The 19,257-nt window shown below is 46.3% G+C and overlaps 1 protein-coding gene across 3 annotated transcripts in view; it reads left to right on the forward strand.

Moving 5' to 3' along the window:
* Positions 1 to 13,164, forward strand: part of klhl17 (kelch-like family member 17) — an 82,955-nt gene extending 69,791 nt beyond the window's left edge. For all 3 annotated transcript variants that reach the window (XM_078559229.1, XM_078559231.1, XM_078559230.1), the window contains one exon: positions 12,933 to 13,164. In XM_078559229.1, the coding sequence (XP_078415355.1) occupies positions 12,933 to 13,161 (229 nt within the window). In that variant the 3' untranslated portion in view covers positions 13,162 to 13,164. The remainder of the gene's footprint in view (positions 1 to 12,932) is intronic.
* The last annotated feature ends 6,093 nt before the right edge of the window (positions 13,165 to 19,257 follow it).

The following is a 19,257-nucleotide window of genomic DNA, read 5'->3' on the forward strand; positions in this document are numbered from 1 at the left end:
GCAGCACCGAAACAGTTATCGATGTACCGGAGAAAGAGTTGTGGGAGGGGGCCGGAGTAGGACTGGAACAAGGAATGTTCCACATACCCCATGAAGAGACAGGCATAACTGGGACCCTTGCGGGTACCCATAGCCACAACTTTTATTTGGAGGAAGTGAGACAAGTTTAAGGAGAAATTGTTCAGTGAGAGAATAAGTTCAGCCAGACGGAGGAGAGTGATGGTGGATGGGGATTGTTCGGGCCTCTGTTCAAGGGAGAAGTGGAAGAGAGGGCGGTTAGGGCCAGGGAACTGGAAATTGTTGATATGACATAGGGCATCAGAGGAATCGTGGATGTAGGTGGGAAGAGACTGGACAAGGGGAGAGAGAACGGAGTCAAGATAGGAAGAAATGAGTTCCGTGGGGCAGGAACAGGCTGACACGATCGGTCTGCCGGGACAGTTCTGTTTGTGCGTTAAGGGAAGGAGGTAGAAGCAGGCTGGACGGGATTGGGAGACTGAGGTTGGAGGCTGTGGAGGGAAGATCTCTGGAGGAGATGAGGTCAGTGACAGTCCTGGAAACAACAGCTTGGCGTTCTGTGGTGGGGTCATGATCCAGGGGGCAGTAGGAAGAAGTTGTCAGACCTGCTGAGTTTTTCCAGCATTTTATGTTTTTATTTTAGATTTCCAGCATCCACAGTATTTTGCTTTTAGCTATGTGAAGTTTAAATCCTTGCTCCCGCCAATTTGAATACATCCCAAGTCTCCGAGACTAACAGGCCTCAATGTTCCGATTCCGAATCGATCCAATATCAAGAACTGCCCTTTCCAAAATTTGAGGCTCTCAAGATTCAAGCAGACATTACAAATTGAAATTGCTTTGCTCAGCTAGACTGGCCAGGAAAGGCCTTTGGGCATAAGAAGGGAACATTGCATCATATAAAAAATTCAGATGTTTCAGACCCTCCACTGTCTAGTGTTTTATGTCATATATTTTTAAAAAGACCAAATATATGTAACAGCGCTTTAATGACACAAGTGAATGACGGTGCACAAATGAGTAACTGGTTTAATGTTAACCTGCTCATACCCTTACATTCCTATAGTGTAAAATTAAAGCTATGGACTGTTTAAGCAAGAAATAATCCATGCCAAAATTCCTCTTCTCTGCACAGAACAATTTTAAATTGACAGAAGGCAGATTAAAGAGAGTGAGGAGAGAGAAATAGGTATATGCGTTTTCACAAGTAGGTACTTATTTACAAATATAAAAACAAAAAACTACTGCGGATGCTGGAAATCCAAAACAAAAACAAAAACAGAATTACCTGGAAAAACTCAGCAGGTCTGGCAGCATCGGTGGAGAAGAAAAGAGTTGACGTTTCGAGTCCGATGACTTGAAGGGTCATTGGACTCGAAACGTCAACTCTTTCCTTCTCCACCGATGCTGCCAGACCTGCTGAGTTTTTCCAGGTAATTCTGGTTTTGTTTTTGTACTTATATACAAATGTCTGATTCAAGTTCCTCAGACTCATGTTGGGCTTGTCCTTATTGAAGAGGTGGTTTAATGAGCCTGTCATTCTGATTGTTCCAATGCAAATGGGAAACTCTGGGAGGCTTGCCCTCCACTTTGCGAGCACACAGGCTTGTGAAATGACCCCAAATGGCTGAAATATGTCACATTCCGGTGAATCACCCATTGGTATCACAGCCTCCTTCTGTCTGTGGTGTAAGATTCTATTCAACCTGTCATGCCTTTGTCAGCTCTTTGAAAGACCCGTCCAATTTTTCTCGATGCCCTGCAGATAAGTCCTCTTCGAGTACATACGCGGTTGGCTTTTGGAAGTTGCCAAGGAATCTGCTCCCATCAGCCTTTCATGGAGTGTGCTCCAGATCTTAACTTACTCCTCGTGTGGGAGGGGGAGAAAAAAAACCTTCTCGTTTTCCCTCTATTTCTTTAGACGATTGTTTAGACAAGCGTGTGAGGGAGAAGGGAATAGAGGGTTATGATGGCAGATAAAGACGAGGAAAGATGGGAGGAGGCTCATGTGGAGCATAACCACTGACATGGACTGGTTGGGCCCAATGGAATGGCCTGTTCCGATGCTGTATATCCTATGTAATCCCCATGTTGTAAACCTGGGATCACTGGTCACTGCCTCACTTGCCAGTAAAAACACAGTTTTACTGTGCCTGCTCTATCAAACCCATCATAATATTAAGTGCTGGTATCTCCCTCACACATCATTTCCCAATGTGGGCTGCAATGTTTTGCCATTTGGCACGGAATCAATGGTCAATTGCTTAAGATTTTGGAATGTTGTCTCTCTCTGTGCCACCTCCAGCACAGTAAATAGGGTCAAGGAGTAGAAACAATTCACGGTTCCTTAACACGTCCTCTGTCAGAATAATGTGACCCAGGCAACACCTTTATATACTCTAGACTTTGCATAAATACTTGGTGCTGCCGGGTGATATTTTTAACAGTGAGCCATTGAATAATTTCTAATTGTCGAGATTTTTTTTAAAAAAGACACTCCGTCTTTCCTGTTTTGCCTGTTTTGCCTGCGTATTTTTGCCATTTTCTATTCTATCCTGATTTAAACGGCTCTGGGTGTTACTTTCTTTATTGGATCAGCCTGAATTCGGACGGTCAAGATCGGCTGATCTCTTGTGATAATACATGCAAACGGCCAATATCAGAAACACTCAGTGGGTCAACCAGGACAGATTAGCCTTTAAACTGTCACAAAATTTCAAATAATAGCCATGTACGTGCCTGGAGAGCTGACCGGGCAAGCGGATTACGCTGCTCCGTTTGTTGGTTTGAGCTTTGTCTCAGTGGGAGGGTAGCACACCCGGATCTAGTTCAGGTGGTCGCCGGTTCGAGTCCCACTCCAGAGACTTGAGCACAAAAACCTAGGCCGGGATTTTCTGGCCCTGACCGCCCCCCACCCGCCAACCCCCTGCCGAGGTCATCTGGTCCCTCTGAAGGTTGGTGGACTATTGGCTGGCCCGTCACGGCGGGTCTGGAAGATCCCAGCCTTAGGCTGCCAGTTTGCTGCGGTACTGAGGGAGTGCTGCACTGTCGGAGGTGTGCCACCTTTTGTTGTGATATCAAACCGAGGCTCCGTCCGCCCCCTGGGATGGACGGGTAAGACTGCATGACGCTGTTTCGGAGAAGGGCAGCGGAGTTTTCCCTGGTGTCCCGGCCCACACTTACCTGCCTAACACATTTTGGGGTCAGTTTGGCTGCTGTATTTCATACATTTACAACAGCGACAGCGCTTCAAAAGAACGTCAAGCACTTTGGGACGTCCTGAGATTGTGACAGGCGCTATGTAAATGCAAGTCTTTCCTTTTTCTTCCATCGACAACAAGATATCAGAAAATAACAGAGCAGACAGAGACCAGTCTCTCGCAACTGCGCAAACCAACAGCATTCAGAAAGCTTTATATGGGTGACAGTAGTGATCATGGATGAGGTGAATGTGGGTTCACGTCCGAGATTCCGCATTTACCAGTACCTTCTGAACTTTGAGACTGTGGGAAAACACCTGGACGAGTTCTGGTCTACGCATGCGCACAAATACACACACACAGAGAATTGCGTGTGCACACACACACACACAAACGCACGCACACACAGAAACAAACACACAGAAACAAACACAGAAACAAACACACAGAAACAAACACACACGCACACACACAGAAACAAACACACACGTACACACACAGAAACAAACACACACGCACACACACAGAAACAAACACACACACACACACACACAGAAACAAACACACACGCACACACACAGACACAAACACACACGCACACACACAGAAACAAACACACACGCACACACACACAAACAAACACACGCACATACACAGAAACAAACACACGCACATACACAGAAACAAACACACGCACACACACAGAAACAAACACACGCACACACACAGAAACAAACACACACGCACACACACAGAAACAAACACACACGCACACACACAGAAACAAGCACACACACAGAAACAAGCACACACACACAAACAAACACACACACAAACAAACACACACACAGAAACAAACACACACACAGAAACAAACACACACGCACACACACACACACACAAACAAACACACGCACACACACAGAAACAAGCACACATGCACACACACAGAAACAAGCACACACACAGAAACAAACACACACACAGAAACAAACACACGCACACACACAGAAACAAACACACGCACGCACACACACAGAAACAAGCACACACACAGAAACAAGCACACACACAGAAACAAGCACACACACAGAAACAAACACACGCACACACACAGAAACAAACACACGCACGCACACACACAGAAACAAGCACACACACAGAAACAAGCACACACACAGAAACAAACACACGCACACACACAGAAACAAGCACACACACAGAAACAAACACACGCACACACACAGAAACAAACATACGCACACACACAGAAACAAACACACGCACACACACAGAAACAAACACACACACAGAAACAAGCACACACACAGAAACAAGCACACACACAGAAACAAGCACACACACAGAAACAAACACACACACGCACACACACAGAAACAAGCACACACACAGAAACAAGCACACACACAGAAACAAGCACACGCACACACACAGAAACAAACACACACGCACACGCACAGAAACAAGCACACACACAGAAACAAGCACACACACAGAAACAAGCACACACACAGAAACAAGCACACACACAAACAAACACACAGACAGAAACAAACACACACGCACACACACAGAAACAAACACACGCACACACACAGAAACAAACACACACGCACACACACAGAAACAAACACACACGCACACACAGAAACAAACACACACGCACACACAGAAACAAACACACACACAGAAACAAACACACACGCAAACACACAGAAACAAACACACACGCACACACACAGAAACAAACACACACACAGAAACAAACACACACGCACACACACAGAAACAAGCACACACACAGAAACAAGCACACACACACAAACAAACACACACGCACACACACAGAATCAAGCACACACACAGAAACAAGCACACACACAGAAACAAGCACACGCACACACACAGAAACAAACACACACGCACACGCACAGAAACAAGCACACACACAGAAACAAGCACACACACAGAAACAAGCACACACACAGAAACAAGCACACACACAAACAAACACACAGACAGAAACAAACACACACGCACACACACAGAAACAAACACACGCACACACACAGAAACAAACACACACGCACACACACAGAAACAAACACACACGCACACACAGAAACAAACACACACGCACACACAGAAACAAACACACACACAGAAACAAACACACACGCAAACACACAGAAACAAACACACACGCACACACACAGAAACAAACACACACACAGAAACAAACACACACGCACACACACAGAAACAAGCACACACACAGAAACAAGCACACACACACAAACAAACACACACGCACACACACAGAATCAAGCACACACACAGAAACAAGCACACACACAGAAACAAGCACACACACACACAAACAAACACACACGCACACACAGAAACAAACACACACGCACACACAGAAACAAACACACACGCACACACACAGAAACAAACACACACGCACACACACAGAAACAAACACACACGCACACACACAGAAACAAACACACACGCACACACACAGAAACAAACACACACGCACACACACAGAAACAAACACACACAGAAACAAACACACATGCACACACACAGAAACAAACACACACGCACACACACAGAAACAAACACACACGCACACACACAGAAACAAACACACACGCACACACACAGAAACAAACACACACGCACACACACAGAAACAAACACACACACGCACACACACAGAAACAAGCACACACACACAGAAACAAACGCGCACACACACAAACAAACACGCACACACACAAACAACTGCACGCACACACAAAGAACCGCACGCACACACACACTACCGCACGCGCGCACACACAACCGCACGCACACACACAACCGCACGCACGCACACACAACCGCACACACACACATACAACCGCACGCGCACACACACAACCGCACGCACACACACACAACCGCATGCACACACACACAACCGCACGCACACACAAACAACCGCACGCGCACACAATCAACCGCACGCACACACACAACCGCACGCACGCACACACAACCGCACACACACACATACAACCGCACGCACACACACACACACAGAAACAAACACACACACAGAAACAAACACACACACAGAAACGAACATACACACAAACAAACGCACACACAAACAAACGCACACACACACAGAAACAAACAAACGCACACACACACAGAAACAAACAAACACAGACACACACACAGAAACAAACACACACACACACAGAAACAAACACACACACACAAACAAACGCACACAAACAAACAACCACACACACAGAAACAAACACACGTGCACGCACACAAACAAATACACACACACGGAAACAAACATACACACAAACAACCGCACGCCCACACAAACAAACACACACGCCCACACAAACAAACACACACGCACACACACAGAAACAAACACACACACAGAAACAAACACACGCACACACACAGAAACAAACACACACGCACACACACAGAAACAAACACACACGCACACACACAGAAACAAACACACGCACACACACAGAAACAAACACACATGCACACACACAGAAACAAACACACACGCACACACACAGAAACAAACACACACGCACACACACAGAAACAAACACACACGCACACACACAGAAACAAACACACACGCACACACACAGAAACAAACACACACGCACACACACAGAAACAAACACACACGCACACACACAGAAACAAACACACACGCACACACACAGAAACAAACACACACGCACACACACAGAAACAAACACACACGCACACACACAGAAACAAACGCACACGCACACACACAGAAACAAACGCACACGCACACACACAGAAACAAACACACACGCACACACACAGAAACAAACACACGCACACACACAGAAACAAACACACACGCACACACACAGAAACAAACACACACGCACACACACAGAAACAAACACACACGCACACACACAGAAACAAACACACACGCACACACACAGAAACAAACACACACGCACACACACAGAAACAAACACACACGCACACACACAGAAACAAACGCACACGCACACACACAGAAACAAACGCACACGCACACACACAGAAACACACACGCACGCACACACACAGAAACAAACACACACGCACGCACACACACAGAAACAAACACACACACACACACAGAAACAAACACACACGCACGCACACACACAGAAACAAACACACACGCACGCACACACACAGAAACAAACACACACGCACACACACAGAAACAAACACACGCACGCACACACACAGAAACAAACACACACGCACGCACACACACAGAAACAAACACACACGCACACACACAGAAACAAACACACACGCATGTGCACACACACAGTAACAAACACACGCGCACGCACACACACAGAAAAAAACACACGCGCACACACACACACAAATACACACACACAGAAACAAACATGCACACACACGGAAACAAACATGCACACACACGCAGAAACAAACACACACACAGAAACAAACACACACACAGAAACACACATACACACAAACAACCGCACGCCCACACAAACAACCGCACGCCCACACAAACAACCGCACGCCCACACAAACAACCGCACGCCCACACAAACAACCGCACGCCCACACAAACAACCGCACGCCCACACAAACAAACACACACGCACACACACAGAAACAAACACACACACAGAAACAAACACACGCACACACACAGAAGCAAACACACACGCACACACACAGAAACAAACACACACGCACACACACAGAAACAAACACACACGCACACACAGAAACAAACACACACGCACACACACAGAAACAAACACACACACACACACACACACAGAAACAAACACACACGCACACACACAGAAACAAACACACACACACACACACAGAAACAAACACACACGCACACACACAGAAACAAACACACACACGCACACACACAGAAACAAGCACACACACACAAACAAACACACACGCACACACACAGAAACAAACACACGCACACACACAGAAACAAACACACACGCACACACACAGAAACAAACACACATGCACACACACAGAAACAAACACACACGCACGCACACACACAGAAACAAACACACACGCACGCACACACACAGAAACAAACACACACGCATGCACACACACAGAAACAAACACACGCACGCACACACACAGAAACAAACACACACGCACGCACACACACAGAAACAAACACACACGCACGCACACACAGAAACAAACACACACACAGAAACAAACACGCGCGCATACACACAGAAACAAACACACGCGCGCACACACAGAAACAAACACATGCGCACACACACACACAAAAACACACACACAGAAACAAACACACACGCACACACACAGAAACAAACACACACACAGAAACAAACACATACGCACACACACAGAAACAAACACACGCACACACACAGAAACAAACACACGCACACACACAGAAACAAACACACGCACACACACAGAAACAAACACACACGCACACAGAAACAAACACACACGCACACACACAGAAACAAACACACACGCACACACACAGAAACAAACACACACGCACACACACAGAAACAACCGCGCGCGCACACAGAAACAACCGCGCGCACACACAGAAACAACCGCGCACACACACAGAAACAACCGCGCACACACACAGAAACAACCGCGCACACACACAAAGAAACAACCGCGCGCACACACAGAAACAACCGCGCGCACACACAGAAACAACCGCGCGCACACACACACAACTGCGCACACACACAGAAACAACCGCGCACACACACACAAACAACCGCGCACACACACACAAACAACCGCGCACACACACAGAAACAACCGCGCACACACACAGAAACAACCGCGCACACACACAGAAACAACCGCGCACACACACACAGAAACAACCGCACACACACACAGAAACAACCGCGCACACACACACAGAAACAACCGCGCACACACACAGAAACAACCGCGCACACACACACAGAATCAACCGCGCACACACACAGAAACAACCGCACACACACACACACACACACACACACAAACAACTGCACACACACAGAAACAAACACGCACACACACACAAACAAACACGCACACACACACAAAGAACCGCACACACAAACAACCTCGCACACACACAGAAACAACCGCACACAAACAAACACATGCGTGCACACACACACACTGAGAGAAGGGCAATCTCCCCAACATACTCTTCTGCATACAGGTGGAAAACTGCCAAATGTTTCCAGCCAACTCTGGTGTCTGGAGAATGTGTGTGGTTTAGAGAAGGGGAAAACCAAATTGCTGACAGTGGGGAAGAAATGCTTGAGTTGTACGGTGGAGGAGTGAGAATGGGAGGAATGTGGATTAGTGCCCACAGTTGCCACATGGTGAGTTCCTGATCTGACTGTACATGAGGGAGGTGCCAAGTTTGGTTCGAGCAATAGAGAATAACGAAGCAAGTTGAAGGGCCAACCTGCCTAATGTCAGAGAGCACAGGAATGATGGTGAACAGGATTCGGTGCGAGTTAGGATATGGGCAGTAGAGTTTCAGATGAGTTCAAATTCAAGGAGGGGGTGGGATGCTGGCCAGGAGGGCATTGGAATAGTCGACTCTAGAGGTACCAAAGGCCTGGATGTGGGTTTCAGCAGCAGACGAACTGGAATAGGGATTTGCAGCACAGAGTGAGGCCATTCAGCCCGTCATGTCTGTGCTGGCCGAAAAAGAGTTATCCAACCCAATCCCACCTCCCGTGATGTTGCGGGGGTGGAAGTAGGCAGGACTTGGTGATGGAGAGGACGTTTGGTTGGAACCAGGTTCCATTAAGACCACAAGGTTGTGAACGGTGTGGTACAGCCCCTGGGATAGGGATGAAATGGCTAAGGTGGGTCGGTTGTGTTGGGGACCGAAGGCGATTTTTTTTTCCTCATGTAGCCTCTGGTTCTTTCAGCAATCATTTAAAATCTGTGTCCTCTGGTTACTGGCCCATCTGCCACTGGAAACAGTTGCTTCTTATTTCTTCTATCCAAGTTGATCACGACTTTGAACACCTCTTATCAAATTCTCCTCTTTGCCTGCCCTGCTCCAAGGAGAACTGCGTCCGTGACTCCTCCTGGCCTGTGCCCTTAAAAAAACCTGTGGCAGACAACTTCAGCTCACTGTGAGGGTCGGGGGGTGAGGAAGGGTCTATCGCTGGCAACAGGGAACCTGCCTGTCAGCAGAAGATAGTCTGAGGCTCAGAAAAGGTCTGAAGCGTGTGAGGGGAACGGGGAAAACAACATCCAAAAGTTAAATAAAACTATTAGCGTTTCTGTTGAGACTTTGTACAGGCAACAATACTAACAAAAAGCCCCAATCTCAAAAATATAAACTTCATTATTCCTCTACATTACTTCCCTTTGCAGATTGAGTAAAGCATAAAAAAAACATGGAACAAGAAACTATTCAAGAGATCGCAGATAAGGACTTGGTGTTCTGTATACTTTGATCATGAGGGAAGATCTAATGCTGTGCTCTAAATTCTTGCATTGAACCGTGCCTGACTGATTCGGTGCGTGCAATCTTGTGGCTAGGAATTGCTGTGTGTTTGCTCCTTCTGTGCTTGGAATGCTGCCTGTACTTGCAGTGCTGACTCTGCCTGCATGTTCCCTTTGTACCCGCGATACTGTACCCAAGCAAGTCCTAGCTACAGTGTCATAAGTGCGGCGAGGTAGACCTTGACGTTGCTGCCCACCAAAGAGGGCTGATAGCAAACCAGCTGCCAGTTTAACAAGTCCGTGGTAGAGAGGTGGGCTGGGCTACAGACATCCTCTGATCGGTTTTATATACAAGGTCAAAATGAGCAAATAGCCAAATGCAGAGCACGGGGATGCAGGCTTCCCCCACCCCCTCCTCGCCAAGACAAACGGGTGAGTGATCCCACAGGCAGGGAGAAATTCGGTGGCCGCGTCTGCAGCTCGAGAATCACCCAGGACTCGGAGTCGGCTCGTCGAAGGGACTTCAGTATCCAATCTCCTTCCGAGGCACTAGCCTCTCAACTGAGGTTTAATTGCATCGTTGCAAAATTGTTGTTTCGTTGCTACGTTAAAACAGGGGTCAGCCTTAGCTCAGTGGCTCCATTCTTGCCTTGGGGGTCAGAAGGTAACTGGTTCAATACCCGCTTCGGACACCAGAGCATGTAACCCCAGCTGACGCTCTAGTGCTCACTGTGGGAGTGCTGCACTGTCTTTCAGATGAGATGGCAAACTGAGAACCCCACCCTCTGCCCACCCCCCCTCCACCCGTCCTCTGATGTGAACATAATGGATCCCGCAGTGCTAGTTAACAAAAAGCAGAACAGTTCTCCTGTTGCCCTGTCCCCATGGTTATCCTACAATCAGCGTTACGAGCAGATAATGACTTATTTCATTGCTGTTTGTGAGAACTTGTCCATAAATTGGCTGCCACTTTTCCCTACGTTACAACAGTGACTACACTTCAAAAGTACTTCATTGGTTGTGAAGTACTTTGGGATGTCCGGCAGTCATGAAAGGTGGTGTAAAAATACAAGTTCTTCCTCCTACATTTTGGCTGAGCGATAATCAAGAAAAGCAATTCCTTGCTCTGGTTACCTGAGCTAAGATTGATGAATTCTACACGTGGTTGATTGATCCACCAGATTCTTTTCCCGACTGTGATTTTTGTGGCTGACTGACTGTAATTAATTCTGCTTGTCGTTAGTGGGCAATAATCTGCTAGGAAGAATTATTGATGCCTCAACCCAAGTGGTGGCAGCATTGTGAAGTATTAAATGACCCGACTCCACGGTGGGAATGTCCCGATGTTCAAGAATTTGAAAAGATTGTAAGATCCACGGATACGTGGGTCTACAAACCGGCTGATGGTTTACGGTCCATGTGATTTAGTAAAGGTCGAAAGCTGGGCCTACGCGCCACTTCTTGGCTCTGTTTATTTTTCATGCCGACATTAGACCCATCCTAGTCCGCTTCTGCCCCTCCCCACGTCCCACGCCCAACCCCAAACCCCGTCCAAACAGGAGCGTATCAAGTGATCACTCTGTTGGGAAATCAAATACAACCACGCTGACTTTGCTGGGGCCAAATCTAAGGTCGGTACGTCTGTCTCTGTCATTACAATGCTAATTAAGAAGGGGATATCTCCATGACAGTACATGGGGTATTCTCAACCCATTGTAGCCTGGGCACAATCCAACTGAACTGATACAGAAATGCAGGTTACTAGCATGGCACAGGTTATATTGCGAAGCATTGTTCCCAGTGTGGAGCCTCACTGGCTATGGGTGCAGAGTAGAGAAAGGGGCAAAGCACCACAGGGGCAATTTTGAGATCGAGCCTCACGAGACAGGAATGTTCAATGTTGGGAATTAAAGCTTGATCTCCTTGGCATTGGACTCTGCAAACAGAAACAAGATCAGCAGTATCTCCTCTGCCTTGCGCTGTTTGCTGGTGAACAGCATCCTCCAAGTGTGATCTGCTTCTTAAGAAAACGAGAGTTAGGATTGACTTTAAGAAGGAAAGCAGTTGTCACCTTCCTGTGCTCACCTTTTACTGTTTTCTCTCTAGGAGCACGCACGACCTTGTAGCGATGGACGGATGGCTTTACGCAGTTGGTGGCAACGATGGGAGCTCAAGCCTTAATTCCATTGAAAAATACAACCCTCGCACCAACAAATGGGTGGCGGCCTCTTGCATGTTCACGCGGCGAAGCAGCGTGGGGGTTGCGGTACTTGAACTACTAAACTTCCCCCCTCCGTCTTCGCCCACTCTCTCAGTTTCTTCAACCAGCCTCTAACGTTCAAGCGCAGCCTGGCTTTTACCTCATTCTGAACACAGTCCTTTTCAAAGCAGCCAAGTTGCTACCCTGGGACTCGTCACGAGGCCAGCTCCGGTGCCATTTTCTTTAGGGGTGTCCTGCTCAACAACCAACAACAACCGTGAACAGCGGCCAAACTGCACCTCCTCCGTCGCGAGCGTCTGAGATCAAGTCCGCAATTTGCCAACGACAACAACAACAGCAGCGCGAGATCGAGCGATACAGTTCCCCCCACCCCCCCCAATGATCTGGTCACACAACGTCAAGGGTGTCATTTGAGGCGAAGGAATCAGTTCTGAAACCTCCGATGTTCCGACGGGATTTTGTGTCTCTTTGAACCCAAGCGCCTCAAGAGGCTCAGATCGGAGACGGACGGCGACACTGCCAGTGCCGTTGGAAATTTGGCAAATGTCAAGAGTATCTCCATAAGTAAACACATCGCCGCCAAGAAAACACCGGCTGTGTTATTTATGGAATCATGTTCCACATTTGTGGTCAGTATTTTCACGGCATGATGCACGATTATTTAATTCCAGTGAAAATAAATGACAGCCCACACGTGGCAAGTACCATAAAGGTTACTGAGCCCAGCAGTGGACACCAACCAAATTCTTTGTTCCCCGCCCTCCCCCCCCCTCACCCACACCACCACCCCGAGGCCCCTTTAAGATCACTTTCTTACCTTGCTCAGTTATCTTCAAGGCTAATGTAGCATTACCAATTATACGACATATCAACTCCTTTCCGGTCACTTTGATGAACCAAGGTAGAACAGAGCAGCGCGCAGAAAATATGACAAAAGGAGTGTAACAGGTGAACAGACTGAATTATTCCACATCTTTTTGTACTGATCAACTAAAATAATTCAGAAATCAATGACATACCTCGTATTTTTGGTATAATATAATCTCCAGGAGATTCTACTCTAGCACTCACATTTTATCACTCCACTTGTATGATCAATGATAAGTTACCACTGACCAGAGGTAATAAAAGTTGTGTTTAATTTAATTTTTGTCTTTGAAGTGTGAAGCCCATTGACTTTTTACGTCTTTGTTTTTTTTACTCAATTAAGTTTATATGTATTTTATTTAAGTTATTGACGACCTCTGGTCAGGACGTTGTTACCAGGTAGAGGGAGGGGGAGCAAATTTTGTTCCTAGCTCTTATTGGGAAAGTACGGATCGGGGATTTAATCCAATAAACATTGTGAGTAATGGTCTCTTCATTCATTTCTCTGAGGAGAAATGTGAAAGGTGTGGAATAATGAACAGTATTATACAGTTTACATTTTTGGTTATAGCGCATCTGACTTTGATTTATTCATGTTGTTCATGTCCTTTGGGTAATATATGCTAATGTGTTTCTCCAGCAAACCCACTGTTGCATCATTATCTATCTTTGTAGGCCATATGTCACTAGGTCAGGTGGCCCCCTCTGTGAGTGTATAATCACACATGTACATGTACGCCTAATATTGTCATCATTGTAAACAATGTTATTATTTTACCTCATCTCTTGTGATTCTAATCCTCTTCCCAGTTCTGGTGATGGATAAATGGGGGGGAAAATAAATGATAAATGGGGAGGGAAAGAAATGCTTTTCTCGGTGTCACACTGAGGCTCATTTCATCTGGGTCAACTATCGTTGTTCTCCATATACCCTAGACCAGGGCACAGGAAAGTCAGCGGTCAGGCTGCTGACTCCTATTAAAAATGTACGCAGCAGTAGGTTGAGGGCAGCACGGGTTTGACTGTGACTGAGTTGTAATTGAATAGCCTGCCAACTGGCAGTGGGCAAGGGGAGCAGTCGCCCCTGATCTGGCACCATAATGTCGGCAGCAGTTTGAAAGAAACCCTTCTTTGCGTCGGTTTACCTGGAGTTTCTGTTGGTCTTCTGCAGAAGTTACGGGGGCCGATCGGGGGGGAGGATGGGTGGGCTCAATTGGCGTCACTTGTCTGGATCACAGAGGTGAGGCGCTAGAGAGGCCGCCTGTACTGGAGGAACTCTGTTGCTTCATTGATTGAAGCAAGCCCATCTGGAGCAGAAAGCAAGTCACCTGACCTATAAGCTAGAAGTACACAATTTCTGGAGTAAATTCACCAATCACACCTCCCCCCCGGCCCCCGTGAGCAGCCACTTTCAATCGGCTGAGTGCATGGGATTGCTGGACTGACTCTGTTTCCCCCATCCCATCCCCAATCAGGAACAAACCAGTAGGTTCCATCCACATTCCCCTCGATCTTTCAGTAGCCAGTGATAATGTCTGTACGGTAGTAAAATATAAATGGAAGAAAAACCTCTCTACTGGGTTTACACTGAATGTTAATAAATGAACCAGCTAGCATGTAAATAATTGCAAAAGTAAATCTAGGAAATGTATGTCTCAGCAAAATTGTGTGTCTTGATATATAAAATGCAGTTGTAAAGGGATTTGACTTGGGGATTTTACACAATTTCCAAATGGTTTCTAAAGAGGTTATTTTCAGTTTCAAAACCAGGTATTTTCAGCAAATCACTGACTAACACAGTTAATATTGTTTTGAAATCATTGAGATATCCTCCGTTCAAAATTCTAATTTTTCGTGTTTTTAAGCTGTGTTTAACAGTAAGCGTCAAAGGATGTGTTAAATCAAATCCTGTATAATATCCCGTCAGGTATACACACAATGATCTCTCCAGCCCCCTGTGTTCTCACCTTGCAGTGAAACCTGAGCCTTGCAACCCCACCCCACCGCCCCAACCTCGTTTGTCTGTGTTACAGTGTGAAACACTTTGAGATTTGTTGACAGTGTAATGAGGCTCCACATATTCGATCAAATTCTTTCTGACGTTTCCTTCTTGCCTGACAAAATCCAACACTTGAGCTGTGTCACCTGTTGGCTCTTTTGTAAAGCGCTTCGAGAGCTCAGTTTCCGAGATGCGGTAAGGCTCGATGTGAAGTCTTTCCGAAAATTGGTATGAGTTCTCAATGACGGGGAACGCTGGCCACTGGTCTGGATTGGAGCCAGAAACAGGCCTTTCCATGTCCATGCTCATATTTATGCCCACTCAAACCACCTCCTGTCATCCCTCACCTAACTCTATCAGCATAACCCTCTATTCCCTTCTCCCTTAATTACTTGTCTAGCCTCCCCTCAAATGCATCTGTGCTATTTCCTGCAACTATTCACTGTGGTAACAAGTTCCACATTCTTAATCAGAAGTTTCTTCTGATTTCCCTCTTGGATCTCATGGTGACCATCTCATATTGACGGCCTTGAGTTGAACTCTTCCCCACAAGTGGAAACATTGGCCGAACGTAATGGAGGCGACAAGGGTCTCGCCCGCCAGCTGGCGAGCCAGTGGGAGTCCTGCGTCACCTCTTTTTGGGAAGGGCCATTGAATTGAGTGCCAATCAGGCACTTAACTGGGCAGCAGAGGGCTTTCCCCTGGGATCAAGGACCATGGGGGCAGAAGTTGAGCCCCGCCAACAGTTGCCAGCCAATCAGAGGCTGGGCAGCTCTTCATTGCTCGGCAGTACCACCGGGGAGGCAGTGGCTGCTGCTGGTAATGCACCCACCCAAGAGCCAGGATCGCTGAAGGGCCCCAGGTCACAGGTGTGAGATGGTGGGAGGGGGATTGAAGGTTGGGGTTCGGCAGCAAGGGCAGGGGCGGGATGGGGTGCCTCTCAGGGGGACCCCCCCCCACCCCAGAATCGCTCAAGCGATCCAGACAGGTTTTGCTTTGCATGGCAAGTCCCCCACCTGCCGCTGGGTTAATACGAGTGGAGACAGGATGAGACCCTTAATCTCCCATGTAAGAGCCTCCATTGGTGTGAAGGCCATCCACCAGCCATCCCGCCTCAGACTTTAGTTGGGGCAGAGACATGCAGGCAGCCCGCCCACCACCTTCCCAATTAAATGCCACCCGCCACCAAACTCACCATGGGGGGGTGGGGGAGGACATTAAATTCTGCCCACTCTCTGTATCCACTCTTAACAAAACCTTTCATCATGTTAAAGACCTCTATTAGGTACTGAGCCAGAAATCACGTCCCTCTTCTATCCTTGATAGATTGTGCCTGTCACCTAAGCCGGACCTGTAAGGTTATTTAAGCACCAACTACCTGTGCAATAATTCAACCTGACTAAAAAAATTGATTCGAGGGCTTGAGAAACCATTGTGATGTTTATTCTGGAGCAAGTAGTGCCAAGATGGTTAACGCCCATGAGCTTTGTAAATCACTTCATAAATAACATTGTAGTTCTTAAAGAAATCAATATATCTATCGATAGGTCAATAAGAGACTTCACCACAAGGAATGGAAAATGTGTATGGCATCTCCCTAGTTCTTAGCAGAGCTGTTATTAAGTAAAACAAAACAATGCTTATTGTCCCTCTTTTAAGTTATATAGTTGGAAATCTACATATGCACTGAGCAGTAATTTAGAATTTGCCTGAATGAATGGGTAGGGATGAGAAGACCTGAATCGGTGGCCTATCCCAGATCTAATACCCTGGCCATACTATTTACCTAACGGCTGCTCGGAACCTTTGCCTCATCCCTTTAGGGCTGACTTTGATGTAGCGTTTCTACTTATTTTTTTCCCACTGGAAATCCAAGGGCAATTATTTGCTTAGAGAGCAAAGCAACTTAAGAGAGCCAGCACAGGGAGTCGGGTTTCAGGTTATTCCATTTCAGATGGGGAAGCACGCTGCAACAAAGAGATAAATGCACAAACTTGTCACTTGTCAAAATAGTTGATCCTAACTTTTTTTTTCCTAAGAATACAATTCATGTACTGTATGTATGTTTTTTTTTAATGTCAATTAGATAGTTGCACCTGAGCAGAACCTAGTGCAATGGTTTTGTCTTTACATGTGCAGGTATGAAGAAAATGACATGTTTGAACAGAGTGGGTGAAGCATCATGGGTTTATTTTAATTTACAGTTAATATATGTGAAAGTTGTTGCTTATTTATATGTAATTTATGTTGGCATACTGATGTGAAATGTTTTCATTACTTTTGCACTACACTTAAAAAAAAAGCAATACAAGATGATGTGTGAAATAAATGTTGTTTTTCCATTAACTGGCAAAGTTAATTCCTTTTTTTTTTGTGTAGAGAGAGCTGTCAATGTTTTGCAGAGACTTAAAATCTATTGCGAAACCAACAGTAAAAGCAGACTGGCACCTCTTCCATCTCTGAGACCTGGGTTTGAATTCGGCTCAGACCTGATGGAAGAGAAGTACCTCCTCTCGATTGGGTCCTGGACTGGACCCTCCCATCCAACATAATCACCTCTTTTAAGGCAGAAGGAGTGAATGGGAAGAGATAAATGTTCCTAATGAAGGATCGGGTGCAAAGTGTAGAGATCTTGAGCTGCACTTAGACAGGCAAATGGTTTCACAGTGATGATTTGCCAGTAGGGATGCTGATGATTTAATCACATTTGGATTTGATGTCATAAGTTTCCTTTAAGATTTGTTTTTCATTTTGCAGTCTCTCTTTAAGGGGCTGCTTTCTGATTTGTCCTTTGATTTCTTAATTTAGTTTAATTGCTCAAAAGAGTAAAAGCTGAAAATGCTGGAAAAACTCAGCAGATCTGACAGCATCCGTGGAGGGAGAAACCAAGGTAACGTTTCGAGTCCAGAAGACTTTTCTTCAGAGCCTCTTCTTCCTCTGAAGCAGAGTCACACAGACTCGAAACATTAACTCTGTTTCTCTCTCCATAGATGCTGCCGGACCTGCTGAGTTTTTCCAGCATTTTTTGTTCTTATTTCCGATATCCAGCATCCGCAGTATTTTGCTTCTATTTTATTGGACTGCTGATGGACACTGTCCATTGACTCAATTTTGGAACTTTACCAACTATCCCTCGGGCTCAAAGCATTGAGTCACAGAAGGCACATAACCTGTCACGAATCTCCCATTAGTCCTGACCTCCAACCTCCTGAGCTTGCATGTCATGAGGAGATAATAAAACTGATGTCGTAGGAGGACAAACAGGCGTTACTTGGAACAATGCTTCCATTGCCCTTTGGATTCTTGGCAAACCATAATGTGAGTGAACAAGAACAGTCAAGTTC

Source organism: Cetorhinus maximus, chromosome 15 (genome assembly GCF_964194155.1).
Source record: "Cetorhinus maximus chromosome 15, sCetMax3.hap1.1, whole genome shotgun sequence".
In the NCBI taxonomy this organism is placed as follows: domain Eukaryota; kingdom Metazoa; phylum Chordata; class Chondrichthyes; order Lamniformes; family Cetorhinidae; genus Cetorhinus; species Cetorhinus maximus.